The sequence below is a fragment of the Carassius auratus genome, unplaced genomic scaffold (assembly GCF_003368295.1).
Source record: "Carassius auratus strain Wakin unplaced genomic scaffold, ASM336829v1 scaf_tig00001753, whole genome shotgun sequence".
Lineage (NCBI taxonomy): Eukaryota > Metazoa > Chordata > Actinopteri > Cypriniformes > Cyprinidae > Carassius > Carassius auratus.
The window spans coordinates 1,218,982-1,236,824 of NW_020523394.1; the positions used below are offsets into that span (position 1 = coordinate 1,218,982).

A 17,843-nucleotide genomic window follows, 5' to 3' on the forward strand; every position below is an offset into this window, starting at 1 on the left:
TAAAAAGACACTGTGTATTCTAGAGATTTTGGTACTTGGGCTATTCACACTCACAATGAGTCTTTGTTTTCTCTCTCAAGTGCTGGCCCTTTCCAACATCATCAAAGGATCCTCAGTATGTGAAAGAGTTTCCTTTAATGGATGTTAACAAGAACCTCAATAAACAATCGGTTCAATCGGTTGTGAAAACGAATCAGATGTGTTTAGGAGCAATTAAGGCTGACATGCTCAATAGGAATATTAAATGACTGACGAGAATCTCATCATGCAGTGGATTTGCATTGGCCTGATTTGAGTTGGGAATTTCCACATTCCCATCAGCGATTTCCATGGCATATGTCCAAAAACGTCACCTCTCAGCAAGGCGGGAGTTAAAAATAAATAGAGGTTGTAGACATTTTGGAAGACACTGTTAAGTGTCATAAATTACTTGTGGTTTACAGGGTGCAGACAAAAATCTCTGATGAACTTGCAGTTTGCCAGAGAATGACAATATTCAGTCACATGACTGGTTCGTTGATGCCAGGTGCTTTTTTTATAGCAAATAAATTATTTGAAAATTCTTGGTAAATCCTTGTAATGAATGCATTCCATGCACATTTAAAAAAATGTATTCATACTTTTGTAGATTTTATTCACACTTTTGACCAGAATGTTTATGTGATTTCCTAAAACATTTAGATGGAAATACTGCCATTGACTCAACAAAATGATGTGAGTTTGGGGTGGATCACTGGCGGACCAGATGCTTGAAAACCTGTTTAAAAGTCATTAGTAGTAGTATTGCTGCTCTGATTTTACACTCAAACAATATAATCTTAATCTAATCTCAAAATAGCATTTCATACTAGCATAAAGATCATGCATAAAGTTATAATAGTCTGTCTATCCATCCATGCATCCATTCATCTATCAATCCATTTAAAATAAGAAAAGCAACCCTCTACTTAAGCTTTAATTTAAATAATTTAATTTGTGTGTCATTAAAATCTGCTGGCATTTATCAAACAACTGGACTATACATATATTTTACTTATTTGTACGTTTTTATAAAAAAAATAATATTCATTTAGTCCATCATCATCATTGCACATCACTTTAACGCGTTGCTCTGCTACACTTGACGTGCCACTCCTTCTTCTGATTTGAACGCTCTCATCTGTTAACATGGATGCAAAAAAAAAAAAAAAGAAATTATAAAATTATACACTGCAGATGCTTGCCATGTGTAACATGCATTATGGATAAAGTTACACAAAATACAACTTGCATAAAGAGAGCTTTGAGGACCTACCTAACCTGGGGTGCGTTTTCCAAAACCATAGTTGCTAACTAAGTTAGCAACTTTGTAGTTTGCAATGCAATTTCCCATTGCCAATCAACTAAGTTGCTAACAGGTTAGCAATTATGGTTTTGGGAAACGCACCCCTGTATAGTTCCCTTTCAGTCAGTCACTCTCAACTTCACATCGTATGACCGCAGAATTGAGATGACAGTTCGTCCGTTATCCGACTTGACGTCTGTTCCCTCCTTCAAGGAACAATGGTTACAATACTTAACCAAGACGCTACTTATAGCTGCATATTCTACGGGTATAGGAATAAGTACAATATCTAACACGCTGTACTACTTTACATTAGAAGTAGACTGTTATCTCTTGGTTGACATGATGCATGAGTGTGTGTGTGTTTGTGTCTCTGTGTGCGTGCTGTCTGACCTTGACAAGTCATTGGCAGTGTTTACAAAAGGGCCTTGTGCTCATCTGCTGCGAGCACTCAGGGCTTTTGCCCCCTGGCCAGAAAACCAACAACTTCGATGGTAATGAAGGTGGCAATACCTCCAGATCTCAGACAAATAGCATCAAAACCTCAGCAGCACTCAAATACTAAACCCACACAGCAGACATTTCTTACTCTGAAGGACGGTACTGTCAGGAAAACGTCTTTGCAATAATTCAATATTTCTTTGCCAGTATATGTACCCTGTCTGGATCACACAAAGACAGGAACAGCAAACAGCAGTGGCCTACAGAGCCATTAATGCTTCGGATGAAGGATCGATGCCGAGTCAAAAGAGAAAACTCAGACTACACATCATTTAAAATCAATAGAAGACTGGTTACAGAGGAAAGGAGGAAAAGAAAGAGAATGAGTATGGTGAAATTCCATCAGGAAATTACCTTACACTCGTCTGACAAGAAATAGCTCCAGAAATAACTAGGAAATGACTTAAGATTAAAACTAAACCTGCTTAGATGTGCTTGTTCATTTGTGCATTTTCAAATGCAATGTATATGGAAATGCTTACTGTATATGGAAATGGTTTGACCGCATTTTATTCAAATTACTACCTAAAGATTCCCTCATTTAGAATAATTTCGGATTCATAAACATAAGGAATTTTGCATGAGAATAGATATTTTGTGCAAAAAGCGGTCAAATGTCTGTCTTCATAGTATATTATACTTCATAGTATAATACTCTGAAACAACTTTCCTTTCAGTTTGATGTCACATTTATCATTGCTTTGCAGAATTTCGCGCAATATCCAGTCATTTCAACATGAATCTGTGCAATTTGAGATTTCACATAAGGGCAAAAAAGTTCCTCACGCAGATTTAGCTCGTGTTCAAGTTGGTCTAAGCTAATTGGTTTAAAACTGACTTTTGTGCTTTAGAAATCACCACAAAATGTTACAGTTGAAAACATACGTTTTATTTATTTATTTATTTTTGCTAGAAACTTTGCTAATGTGGTTTTATTTTTCAACCCCTACAACCATCTGCTATATAGATAATACTTTTCATCATCTAATCAATTTCTGATAAAATCAAGGATGTAAGTTCTGTTTGACATTGGCTTCAATGTTTATGAACATAACAAGCATCAAGGCAGACATAACTGATGATGACAAAGTTAGTTGTGTATTTGTACTGCATTCATTCATTAAATAGGAACAGAAAATATGAAATTACAAATGAATGAGGCCCAATGCATGTCTTCATAATATAAGACAATGTCTCTGCAACAGCTTTCCCTTCTGACTAATGTCACCAAGGTCCCATTTACAATCTCTCTGTAAAAGTTTAACTAATGTCAATATGAATCGACATAGTTCCTTGGGCAGATTTGACTTGTGTTATTAAGTTGAGACCATTTTTCAATATCCAATCCAACTAATGAATAAATAAAAACAATCTCTGTCATAGATTTTTTTTATGAATTTTGAATTTCTATTTTCATTCAGAAATGCCTCACATTATAGAAATACAATTGGTTGCAAGTTCCGTTTGACTTCGACTTTAACGTCTTTAAAGGTTGTTGCATCCCTTAACATCAATCATCCACAATAACACAAGTGTTAAAGGCAGACATAATTGATGATGACGAAGTTCAATGTGTTTTTGTACTTAATTAGGAACAGGAAAAAAAACACTGTCGCCAAGTGAACCTGGTGGCAAAAATACGGCAGCCATAACAACAATTCCCAGAGAGTCAGGCTACTGTAAATACACACTCGAGCACGACTTCAGATCACTCCAGAGACTGAACATTAGACTGATTTTATTCAATTCAGACATACTAACCATTCAACACGATGCAGATCTAACCATAAAAATAACCTGGTAGGAAATAGAAACACAAAAACAAGGCATTGTGCAAACATGCACAGGTAGATGTCTATTCGACCATTTACTGCATTTGAATCAGCAAGTTGCTTGTGGTAGAGAGTAATTCAGGAATATTTGTCTTGGGTCAAAAAAAAAAAAAAGAAGAAGAGAAAAGTCTCTCTGTGACTGGGATGGTAGAAAACTCTTGGAGACCCTCCAGATTTCTGACCTTGGCTGGCTGTAAGCTTTTAAAAACAGCCTTGCACGGAAAAAGCATGTCCAACAGGAGCGAAAGGCCATGAAGGGACACTGGGGGGAAGGTTGAAGCACCAGCGGGTGTCAGGGGCACTCAACTTATGGCGTTATTACCACTGGAACTGCTTTGAAGGTGCAAAGCGATCTGGGAACCAGTAAATTAGTCTCAAATAGCTGTTAACGGCACAGTTCCATTAAACGGGATTTAGGGGGATTAGCTAATAGCAGCCTTAGATGAGTGGTCGGGGGTGGAGGGCAGCAGAGAGTGGTTGGCGAGGGAATAAAAAAAACTAAGTGCTCATGTCCTAGCTCTCGTGAAGAGGAAGGTTCGAATTGACTTACGACATGGAGGAATCCATGTGGTTGTTAAATAGTTAGTGCAATTTCAGCTATTTAAAGTTTTGGAGGGAAATTTTTAAAGATGGGGTATGTATAATTGGCAGCTATTGGTTGAAATGAGTACTGCAGTCCAAATTCAAAATGTTGTTTATCCCGCGCCTTCCTCCTCAGACACTGTGCTCACACAGGTTGCCAGATTGAGGACACAACAGGCACAATTGACAATGGAAATTGACGAGCCTTACACAGTTGATTTATCAGTGTTTTAATATTCCTCTGGTCACAGAGATGCTTTGATGGTTGACCAGACTTTTTAGGTCGAGTAGAATCTGCAGTCACTGACCCAGTTCATTTGCCGACTTCCATGACTGCAATATGCTGTGTTTTCTGCCAACTGGCAACCCAGGGAGATTGGCGAAATGGTTGGCATCACCAGACCAAAACAAAAACAGACATTCCGACACAGAACTCATTTCAAAGTAGAATAAAATGACTATAGCATTGTTTTTCATAGAAACAAGTATGTGTGCTTAGCATTTGTCTTAATTATCTGCAAACATGTCATGATTTTTTCATGTTTTAGCAAAATCAAATAAATTACATACAGCACCTTTAACTTTCATTCAAATTTTGAGGGCATATTCATATTTACGTGGCACTTTTACGTAATCTATCAAACACTGGAGCATCTTCTGTGGTAAGATGCTCTCACAGTTCTCCTGTCTGGATCCTGCATTGTGCTCTTCTTCAGCTGCCGCTTTGAGCTCCAAATCCCTCTCACATTTGACAGGACAAAGTGTGGCTCACTGAATGGAGTCAGGTTCAAAGCACAACACATCATTCAGGAGTGTGATGCAACCGCACAGCTGCAGCGAGGAATGCTGGGACAGCACATTCCTGTGGTCCAGGAACAATTACATTCTCTATGCAAACTCAGTCAGAAATGGTTTCAGCCTCCATTTGTCAAGAGCACTTTTTCACCCCAGTACAGTGTCCGTGTACAGTACCTCCAAAATTGAGAATAAATGTGCCTTAATTAATTATGTATGAATTTCATTGAATTGAAAACAAAATGTAACAACAAATTATATATGCAAATGATATATATATATATATATATATATATATATATATATATATATATATATATATATATATCATTCAATGGATATATATATATATATATATATATATATATATATATATATATATATATATATATATTAAAGAATATTAGCAAACTGGAGTCAATTTGATTTATTATAATTTTATTCTAGTGTGTGTTCCAATTTAATACAATTCTCATTAAATTCTATTTAGAATACAATATTTTTATAAATTTTCTCCTATCAAACATAATTAATAAATCAAAAAAAAAGTTTTTTTTGTTATTGTTAAAATATTAAAATGATAATAAAATATACTTAAAAATTTAAAATAAATGTATATATATATATATATATATATATATATATATATATATATATATATATATATATATATATATATATATATAAAGTTTATGTCTTTTAATATAGACATAAGAACACTTCTAGTAAGTTAACACAGAGAGCAACTGAGGCTCCCTGTTTTCATGGTGCATTCTGGGAATTTCTAGGAAATGAACATTTCAGTGCATTGGACAGCTCTAGAAATGTCTTACTCCTTGTCCAGTGCACTAGTGTCCTGAGACAATGGGGGAATTCAGTCAGAATGAATTGTGCCCATTGATTGTGCTGTTAATTTGCATGTGCTGTCTGTGTTGTTTTTGTGCCCGATTCACTAAAGGAATTACACAAATCAAGTTACGATGCACATGCGCCCACAAAATTAGTGCCGAATACAATTTTCACGGCACAATTCCCCATCTTGCAGTGCAAGATTACGAAGGATGCAGCAGAGCACACAATCCAACTCACTTGGTCTGTACAGCACCACTGCGATCACCTGAATCAGCTCTGCTGAGAGAAACGCTGAAAGTGTGCACACTACAACTCAGTCTGCATATATGCCTGTTTATAATGCTTTTCTCCATCATTTGATGGATAACTGCCAATATCAATAGAAAATATAAACAAACATCTCTTTTCAGTGGAAGTCATTTGACCCCTGCTTTCCTAATAATAAAACGCTAATTGCGGCAAGCGAACAGCACTGTGCTTCATGAATAAATCTATAACAAGTCAAATTTACACAAAAAGAGGCTTGTTTGTGCTGATAAGAATGACAATGATTTACTCCAGACTCCTGGTGGGTTCTCAAGGCTCAATTGCGAGGTTTTTTTCACTGCAGTGTCGCAAACAACTGGTCTTGGTTTGATTTGGTTTTGCTCTCTAAAGCAATATTTTAAATGTGTTTCACTGTCCAAAAACCTTTGGGTGCCACTGTAATTTCTTGTACAAATAGCAAAAAGATTACATGATAGAGACAATGGATTTATTAAGTTTATCTTCTTGAGTGACTGTAGACTGAAACGTTCACCTTGCAGACATTCTCCAAATTTTTCATTACCACAAAAACCTTGCGCTTGCTCACTAGGGATATAGTCTCGGCACCCCGTAAAGCTATTTTGAGACCATTTCATTATTACAAATATTATATAAATACAACAAAAGAAACAACAAATGTACCCTTCACCTAATGTCACCCTGTAAGTATTTCAGAGACCAATGATATTCACATTAAAACCCTGAGCAAAAGCTCCGCTTACAGATTCCGGCTTGACGTCAGCACCGACCCAATTTTAGCTTTATACATGTGAGCCTGAAGTTTTTTAGTGGAGAGCTCTGATGATGAGGCAACTAATTTCAGAGGCTAAGAGGAAGAGGTCTGGACCAGATGAAGATAAATGGCATGTGTAGAGCTGATTAGAGAAAGAGAGAGAGAGGGAATGCAGATATGAAGTTAAAGAGAAAAAAAAAAAAAATAAATAAACCCAAAGAGAGTGTGTCTTGTCTGTGGAGAACTGTAATTAGCCCTAAAAAAAAAAGAAAAAAAAAAAACATGAGGCAGTGCTACATATTTCTACTGCTGCTCTGTGGGAAGCAACAGACCAACTCCATGCCCTTCTTCTACAAAAAGGCATTCCTTTCTTCAAAGCTCCAGTTTACATTCACACCATCATGTTTGAACACCATTTATGAGGGAATTAGCTCTTCTAGTAAACTAAACTCGGATGTTCCCGATAGTAAATCGCGCTCATAAATCATTTTCCATTTCTGCATCTGACCTTGACAGATCCTTTGACAGAACTAAAATGCACAAGCTGACATATGCTTAATTCTACGGTATGCTGACCATTCAACTCGACCAACCTAAAACAACCCTCAATCACAGCTTTTCCGGGGGAAAATATTGCAGTCGTTCAACTGCCAATCTCTAATTGTATGTTTATACCAGACACAAATGTAATTATTTGTGTGAGTATATTAAATACAAAAATGTACACAAGATGCAAATAAAGGCGAATTCGCACCGGGTGACGCGAAATGCACCACGCGTTTGCCGCGAACGCACCATATTCGCCTTAATCGCGTCTTTCGCACACGTTAAATTTTTTTAACTCAAGATGAAAAACCCGAAGAGCTTTCTCGAATCAGACAATATAAGAGAGCATTATTGTAGCCGTCTGTTATTACATAGGTTTGGAGCATAGAAAACAATTAAAATCAGTTGTAGTGGTAGTTGTATTTTTATAAGCATGGCTACAGAGATGCTGCTATCAATAAAAAAAAAAATATATATATATAGTAATATCAGTATATATATATATACAGTAATAAAATGTAACACAAAGATTAATACAGGACTCTAACGTTATAAATCCCCGGGCTGTGAACTCAGACACATCGGCATTTGGCTTTCCATTGTATTTGGGATTTTTTGACAACAGGTACAAAACGATTGTAGTTATCTCCACCATGGTTGATCGTGCTGTTTTTATTTGCGCGAGTGACAAACCCCGCAAGTAATCTAGAGCGTATCTGGTGTGAACACACCATCAGCGACATTGCCACTCAAATCAGAAAAAAATCTTCAAGCCACGCTCAAGTGAAAACTTGCTATTACAAGAATGAAAATCTCGGCTCTGGATCAGAACCATGGCTTTAAAATGTTGTCATAATCTGTCACAGTCCATCCCATCATAACGGTTTATATGGCAGTATCACGGAAACGACACAGATGGAACAATTAAGAGATGAGTAAGTGGTGAGTGACGGTAAGATCATCCTCATCCAGGCTTTCCAGTTCCATGATGCCAAAGGCTGACTGAATGCAGAGACACAAGAGAAAAGTGATCCTGCTCTCTGGCCCCTGAGGACCTCGGGATCGCTGTAATGACAGTTCTACACTCTCTCTGAGATGGCCTGTCTTGGCCCTTACTAACAGCTGGCTAAGGAAACAGATAAGATTCCTGAGGCTGGAAGAGCGACCATGATGCTTATTTACGCAATTAAAGTGATGTTCTTTGAGTTGTGACATGTATGAACGTGTTTTATTCTCCTACTGCAGATGTTCAACAGTTCTGAAAGTCAACAATGGCCCTGTTTACTTCTTTAATACACATTCCAGGGCTTTTTTTATGTTCCACAAATCATCCGTGTGCAATATTCCTGTTTGTTTTCATAATCCAGAAAAGGGTAATAACTCTCAAAAACTATTTTCTTTTTTGACTGATGCTGCATGAGCAATGTGTGAAGGAACACAATTTTAAGCCAATAGCAAGATAGCTATTTAAGCACAGTAATTTAGCTATGGCCTTTCTTGTTAACAGTTATGTTAATGTAATAAAGGTAATGGCAAATATGGTAATAATTGGGGTATGCTGAGATGCTCAGGAGCATGAATTTGACCTTTCACCTTCATATCCGGGAAACTGTTTGGTTCACTACAAGCACAAGTATATATATATATATATATATATATATATATATATATATATATATATATATATATTTATATATATATATATATATATATATATTAAAATAAAAAATAAATTATTCCCTGTTTTTGTTTCCTAGCTTTAAATCACCAAATGGATGGCTGTAGCTCATATTTCATTTTAGTATTTTTGTCTTATATTAGGCAAATATAATATTTCATTAATATATATATATATATATATATATATATATATATATATATATATATATATATATATATATATATATATATATATATATATATACCTAGACATAAATGTACATAAGTGAGTGTGTGTGTACATGCTATTTTTCATTTATTGTAAATAAATTGTTAGAATGGACATTATCCCAGAGAATAGATGGTCGATAGTTTCGAAGGATTGTGTTGAACGTAAACATAAAAACACAACATATTAAATAGTAATATGAAAGTAAAATTGGTAAAATTTAATACCATTTCACATTGTATGAATTTAATATCTAGCACAGTCATTTTTCCAATGCCTTTTCCAGGTTTGGATATAACTTGACCCATTACATTCTAACTTTAATCCTAAAAGTAATATTTTACTGATGCATCTAAAGAAAAAAAAAAAAAAAGTTGCATAACTCTGATCGTAAGCACTCCTTCAAACCAATTCCAGCTGTTGAGGAGTTGAGTAAAGAGAGCAACTCAGCATCCTTTAGCTCCCCTGCATCAAATGATGATGATGTGTGTGTGTGTGTGTGTGTGTGTGTGTGCGTGTGTTTGCGTGTGTGTGTGTGTGTGTGTGTGTGTGTGTGAGGTCTAAACGGGCCTTTGGAAAAACCCTTACCTTGTACGGCTCACCAAACAGATTAAATCCAGAAGAGAACAAGTCTTCATCTTGCTGCACTTCCTGTGTCCTTCGCTCCCATTCCTTCTTCTTCAGCGCCGAGCGGTCCTGCTCGTAATGACTGCGGGAAACGAGAGAAAGAACGATAGAGTAAGAGCATGATTCGAGTTGGCATGCGAGAAATCGACGGCAAAAAACCCTGCCTGTAAGAGATTCAAGGGAAGCCCTTATCTGTCTAATAGGCCCGAGCTGACACTAAGCAGATGAGGAGAGCGTGGCAGAGGAGATAAAGTAACTGGATTGGTGCACAGATGCTTTGCAGGAACAGACAGGAGACTGCCAGGAAGAGGCAGCTCTGTTTGAAATGCTGTGAGAAGGGCTGGAGCCTCAGGGAACGTTTATTTCGATTTGAAGGACCTCATATGGCAATCAGTGTGGGGGATTGTTACAGGAAATTCAAGCTTGTTTTAAACAAAGGCAGATGTCATACTGCGGTAGTTGACAATCCCAGATTCATCGTGTGGAGTAAATGATTTCACAAATGAAAACCCAAACGCGCCGCCCTCTGAGGGACTCTGTCAGCCTCTTATTTTTCTTTATGTTCATTAAAATGATGACTTCATCTGAGTGGCTCCTCAAAAGCCTTTCCCAGGTCTCTTCTGAGTTATTTAATGTCTGTAAACGACTTACCGTTTAACAAACTTCATCTATTAGTGAGGAAACAAACACACAGGGTGATAAGCTGAGAGCGTGCAATGCTAGCCGTGGCTGGTTGGCCCCGGGGCCAGTGTTATTGGCTGACAGTAGCTGATTAGGACCCGTAGACTCGGTTTTATCATTATCGTAATGCAGAATGGCCTCAGGTTAACGCAGACCTCCCTCAGGAACAGACACACGCCGCGGCCGCTAGCTGTAGCATTAGCATCGGTCCCTGAGGAGGAACAACGGCGAGATAGAAATGGTGAATCTGGCTGTCTTATGTGCATGTATGAGGAAGTTCTCGTCTGGTCATTTGTTCGTTCGTTCGTTCACTCACTGAAGGATATATTACATGCTTCAAAAGATCTGCTTTTCCTTAAAAACAAATTAGCATGCTAACGACACTTCACTTCGGGTGAGGGATTTGAAAGGTTGGGAGCATGAAAACCAAACGACACATATCTTTGTATCTCACAATGTCACTTTCTATGTGACTTTATGTCTCGCAAAAGCATTTTTGATTCTTGCTATTGCTATTATGCAAAAAAATTATGCAGCTTTTAGTTAAGGTGGTCAATTTTATCACAATAAAAAAGCTGCATAATTTTTTTGCAAAAACAACAACAACAACAAATTATTGGATAAAAAAAAATATATATATATATATATATATATATATATAGAGAGAGAGAGAGAGAGAGAGAGAGAGAGAGATAGAGTTGTACGATTTTTGATAATATGTCATTATGACTTCAATAATAGTCTTAATATTATTGTTATTATAATGATTAACATTATTTTTGGTCAGGGTGAAATATTAAACAGTTCTAAAAAAGTAGATTTGTTCTAAATAAATAAATAAGAAAGCATCTGGCATCTGGCATATCGAAATAAATAAAAAGCAACATGACAAAGAGTTCCATAACAATTAAATGTGACGTGATGTGGAGCCATGTATAGTAGAAACAGCAGTGAGCCTTTGTTTTTGTTGCAGCGGTGTAAAAAAAAAAATAAAATAAAAATTCCCTGCTGGTGAGACTCAAACCCATGACCTTGGGTTCCAAGTCAGACTCTTTAACCATTAGGCCACAAATACCCCCACTTAATCATGAGCTTTGACAATAATTGTAGTATCTATGGTATTTTGATCACAGTTAACATTTCAAATGCGTGCCTCAATTCTGTGCCTCAAAAGATTTGTATTATAACTCATGACTTATCCCTTCAATTTTATAATTTAAAACATTTTGACTTTCTGCTGATAAATCAATGCTTTCATCTAATGTCAACATTTCAAAAAAACCTCAAACCCTCAAAAGATACCTCAAACACATGTTTCATCAACCCCTGCTAATAGGACACTTTCCCAGAGCAACAGAGAGTCATCCAGCTCTTGGAATTGATGGATAGCACAACGAGCCGGAGAGCTGGAATCAGTCTGTCTTCAATCGGCCTTTGCCGTCCTCCGAAGCACACCTTGGAGTCCCGCGATTCAGCCACAGCGTTTAATCCATCACCAAATAATTCCAGAAGGCGGGAGATAAAACGGTGCCAGAAAAACGAGGCCTGGTCTAGGGGTGACAGGTGCTTCTTCTGAGGGGTCGGGGAAGAAATAAGTGACAAAGAAAAGTGGGAATAAATACGGCAATGAGAGATTGACGGTGCTTCCCAGACCTTAATGACAGCAAGATGTCAGTTATCTTTATGTCAGCGCGCTGGGCACACCTGACAAGACGATAAATCAAATTTACAGCTGTCAGTGGCACAGCCTTCCAGGCACTTGGGTCCCCCGACACTGCATTCCCCTCCAAATACAGAGCGCTGCACTGGACAGTGAGAGGGTGCTATAGACGATTAAAGAACGAAAGTAAGAACGCTGAGGTGCAAATAACCCCTAGTTATGACTGCAGCAGTGTGAGACAACTTATGGACTGTCTCTGTGAGTGTGATTTCTCCTCAAAGTGGAGAAAACCGCAGGTATCCTATAGAATATAATAGAATATACTTTCAGGGCTGTCAAAACTTTAAGTCTGTATTTAATATGTCAATGAATTGAAATATGAATAACAATAAGTATTATAGCGCATGGGGTTTCATTCATGAAATTGCATCTAGAGACAAGAATCAGGGTGTCACTTGTTCTGTTTGGTTTCGTTCTAGTTTTTCTAGTTCCCTTTGTTTTGACTTCCCCGCCACTAGTTTGTTATCTAAGTAACTCATTGATCTGATTTGTGTTTGCACCTGTTTGCTTGCTTTGTTTCAGTGTATTTAATGTGTTTTCTTCTGTTCATTGTCACTTCTTGTTGTGTGTAACATTTAAGTTATTCAGTTTCTGTGTCCAGTTTTGAGTTTGTGTAAATCTAAATCACTGTGCTTAGATCCTGTTACGATCATCAGCTGGAGCGCCCATGAACTCTAATATAGTGCACTCCACTCAGGACGCTGGCAATCTCCTATTTCCATTAACAATCAGATGTCACCATATAATCACATGGACACTAGCACCTTTCATTCTGTTGCACCGCACCCGAACTACATTCCCCATGAGTCACTGCATCACAATCACCTTGCCACACCTGCACCTCATTCATCAGCCAATTAGACACATACTCCTGCAGCTAATACACAGACACATATCTTGTCTTGTTTAGCCCCATTTAACATTTCTGAATGATTTCCTGTGTTTGTTATTCCCGTGTTTGGCATTTGGACTGTGTATTCAGACTGTGATTCTCTGCTGCCTGCCCCAATCTCTGCTTGTTTCTGGTTATCGCTGACACACCTGACGCCATTCCTGATTTCTGACTGTCTGACCATTCTGTTTAATAAATGCTGCAATTGGATCCAAATGTCTCTGACTATTCATCGTAACAGATCCACACCTCATCCTTATTTGCAGCCGTTTTGCGACACCGAGCTATCATACTTGTTTTATTTCAAATTTTTTGCCTAACTTTATGTACTTAAAATGAAATAAAACTACCTTAAATATAAGGTAAAATGTAATTTAAAAACAACAACACAAATGAAATGCTAAAACACACAACAAATGTATTAAAAATGTACTAAAACGTAAAATACAAATAACGACTACCATATTTTCTGGACTATAAGTCACACTTTTTTTCATAGTTTGGCTGGTCCTGTGACTTATAGACAGGTGTGACTTATTCATCAAAATTAATTTGACATGAACCAAGAGAAACGAACCAATATAAAACATTGCCGTCTCTATGCTCCTGTAGTCTACACTGAAGACATAGAGCGCCCTCTCGTGACTGTAGACGGGTAATGTTTTTTCTTGGTTCTTGGTTTTAAATAAATGCGACTTATACTCCAGTGCGACTTATATATGTTTTTTTCCTCATCATGACCTATTTTTGGACTGATGCAACTTATACTCAGGTGCGACTTATAGTCCGAAAAATACAGTAGTTCAAAATATATATATATAAAAAAAACTCAATTATCCAAAAATAGCTTTATTTTAAAGTTCAATTCTCGCTATTAACAAACTATTAACAACGACTTTTGTCTCAGTAAACTCCTTAATTTCTGCTTTTTAATAGTTCAGGTAGTTGCTAAGTTGAGCTATTTGCTAGGATTAGGGATGTAAAATATGGTCATGTAGAATTAGTGATTTATAAGTACTAATAAACATCCAACTAGTTAATAGTAGGCATGCTAATAAGAAGCTAGTTAATAGTGAGAACTGGCCCCTATACTAAAGTGTAACCAGACTATCATAGAGGCCTGAGGGCAGCAAACTCTGAAAACACCCTAAAGTAAGACACAATTTAATCCCCTCTTTCTAAATGTCTGTTTTGCTTGATTTTTGTACAGACGATAATTTTCTCTCCCCATGCTTCAGAGGAGGCGCTGCCCACCTTCCTTCCTCTGAGAAACCACCAGTGATATATTCAGACTCCACATAAACACATTACCAACATTTTCTCTTGGCCGTATATTCAGTCTTATCCGTGTGCTGACAACACGCCGTATGTTAAACAGCAGGCGCTTTATTACGCTGATGTTGTTGGTGGCATGATTACGTTTTGGAATATGTGGCATTGGCAGTTTTCTCCCTCCATTCTTTCGTACTCCACCTCTTCCTAACACTGCCGACGAAGGGGGGAAATGAACATGCGATATCCATGGAAAAGCGAATGAATTTAATCTTAGCTGAGCTTTGCTGCATTCGAAAGATAACCAAACAGAGTGCCTGCATCCATCTCTCTCTCTCTCTCTCTCTCTCCCTCCTCTCGCCCCTCTTCCCCTCGGCAGCCCCCGGTGAAAGTCTCCCATAGAGAAATAATGTAATAAACAGCCAACGAGTGCCACTGTTATTAGAACGAAGCAGCCGTCACAACAGTGGGCCTGATTTCTGATTTAAGCGGCAATTATTAATTTGAAGCACGGCCTAATTAAAACTACAGCGAAGCGTTTAGCCTCTTGTTACAATGATTTTGGAGGATTGTAATTACGTGGAGCTGCTTATCTCACACATTAGGGCAGTGACAGAAGAGGTGGAGATCTCCTCTCATTTATTTCCTGATATATCAGCGCTCGGGCGAGATTGATGCGAGAAAGATAGCAGGCGTCCATCAGGAGGAAGAGGGCTCGTCTGGAGGGACAGTCTAGCCTGAGGGGAATCCAAGCTCTCGGTTTTCCACTTTTTGTTTCCTCGTCTGCCTTTCTGATGGTTATCACAGAGCTCCTGTGAATATGCTTTCCTTGACATATGTTTGACTAAAAATAGCATACAGATTGTGAACCAAAATGACAAACTTGACAAAAATGATGTTGGGATTCTTTCCTTTCTCAAAATGTTTGAATTTAAATCTATCGGCACGTACACAATTGTTCAAAAGTTCAGGGTCAGTGAGATTTTTTGGAAATGTTTTTAGAAAGTCTCTTAGGCTCACCATTTGGTTAAAATACAGTACAAACTATAATATTCCGAACAACTTTTACTATTTAAAAAGTTTTCAGTTATTACTCCAGTCTTCACTGTCAAATGAACCTTTTGATTCATTTCATATTATCATAAAACAAACAGCGTAAAAAAAGAAGAAATCTTCATAACAATACAATGCATCTTTGCTGAATACCAGAATTGATTTCTCACCAAAAAAAAAAAAAAAAAAAAAAAGGAATACTGAACAAAACCCACAAGTGGTTTATTTATTTATCTATATAAATAGTAAATAGCAAAAGTAACAGCAACAGATCCACCCTCAGAAACACCGGGAAGACCAATTCAAAAATGGCCCAAATTTAGCATTCCTTCAGTCAGTCGCCCCTGAGCTGCACAGCGAGCACAAATGAGCAGCCGGGCCAGAGCCGTGTCTCCAGGACGGGGCGGCAGCGGTGGCAGCTGCTTGTAGGCGAGTAAAGGACTCTCTCAGATTAATGAGCAATGCTGACAGTAATTGCCAGGTTATCACCCTGACCACTGACACCACTTCCCCTCAGGGCTCGTTCCATTTCCTCAAGGAGGCCATTGTTTGCACTCACATTAACAGTGGCTCAGCAGGATAGAGAAGAATGAAGACTAAAACACGCTTCGTTCCATTCCCAGTCCAAAGCTGACACTAACTTTTGAGGGCGTTCTTTCTTCAGAGCAGAGCTGATTAGTAATACATGTGATTCTCAAAAGTCTAAAAGGCACTAAAACATTCCCTGCAATCTACAGAAACATAGTAACTAGTTAGATGTAATTTATTCAGAAATTTGCATATTTCATTAAAATTATATTACTCAGTAATTTACTGTAATTATTTCAATTGTCATGTAATCATGTATTATGTATCATGATAATATATTATGTAATAATGACAAAACCTTGTAAAAAATTACTTTTAAAATTATAATAATAAATAACAATAATAATAATAATAATAATAATAATAATAATAATTTTCTATATATGTTGTGTATAGCAAAATATAACTATTTTATATTGCATATTTTTTTAACATTAATAACAACAACAACGATGATAATAATAATCAGTCATTTATTAATTATTATTATTTAAATTTTTTTAAACAATGTTTTCCCACCAACCATTTGGAACCGCCTTAAGTCACATTTTAAAATGCATAAACAGCATTGCATTAAATATCACATGCGATTGCATAAAACACCTTGCTTCAGATTCCCTCCAGTGAATGATGAAAGTGATCTATAATAAACATAACATTTTCTTTTTTTCTTTTTTGTCTCATTTGTTTAATTGGTTTGTCACACAGCCTTGTGCTGTTTGTAATTCACTCCATCTTGTTTTTATGTTTTTTTGTTTTCAACTCGCAATACAAGGGATCAGTGATTAACTGTGCCAACCAATTAGAAAGCAAGTCTGAAATACCATTAATGTATATTGCAGGAGCTCCAGCACATTTCCAGAATTTTAGACCCAATTTACCAAACAGACGTCCGTGTGCACTGGAACATCAGAGCAGTGTCCACAAACACCACCCGAAACAAGCACCCAACCCCTGCGCCACCAAACCTGCCAAACAAATGTCAATTTTCCATGTCATCAAACTGTAAAAACTGATCCAGACGCAGTAATAGTCAGAGACGCTGCGCGCATTCAGCAGACTGCATAATGGAGAGAGGAAATTATGGCAGCTGCACGTCGATTATCCCTTAATGGGCACCGACTTCAAATTAATGTCTTCTTCATGTTCCATATTTCACATTCATATTGAGAGGAATTTACCACAATTACGGTGTAATTGCAGATCTGCGGTTGAAGTTAACAGCATACAGGGTGCGTTTAAGAACCTAAATCTAATCTTAGTCTATTCTGAGTCGCTCTCAAGTTGAAACCTGAATGCTGAGATAGGTCTTCCATGTGGTTTCATGACAAATGCATTAGAGAGTTGAATGTGCGGTGGAAACAGCAAGAAAACAACGCACAAACAAACTACTATAAATGTAAGATCTCTGCTTTATGAAACTCGCATATAATCTCCGGCTTTGAAGCTCAGCTTTCAGACGGAACATGGTTTCGAGACATGTTTAACCCCTGGCCTGAAATTCTGCAGAGGCAGCTCTCGGCTGCAGTGGAGAACAGAAGGAGAGATGGAGAGGCTGATGAAGTGGAAAGAGGAAGAGGTTGACAGGGCCGTGAAGAGCTGCATATGAAGCATGTTCATCCGTGAAGACCAAAACTGAACATCGCAGTTC

At 37.4% G+C, this 17,843-nt stretch overlaps 1 protein-coding gene across 2 annotated transcripts in view; it reads right to left on the reverse strand.

Annotated features, from left to right (window-relative positions):
- LOC113069594 (AF4/FMR2 family member 2) overlaps positions 1-17,843 on the reverse strand; it is a 203,472-nt gene that overhangs the window by 149,376 nt on the left and 36,253 nt on the right. For both annotated transcript variants that reach the window (XM_026242769.1, XM_026242768.1), the window contains exon 2: positions 9,948-10,068. In XM_026242769.1, coding sequence (XP_026098554.1) covers positions 9,948-10,068 — 121 coding nt within the window. The remainder of the gene's footprint in view (positions 1-9,947; positions 10,069-17,843) is intronic.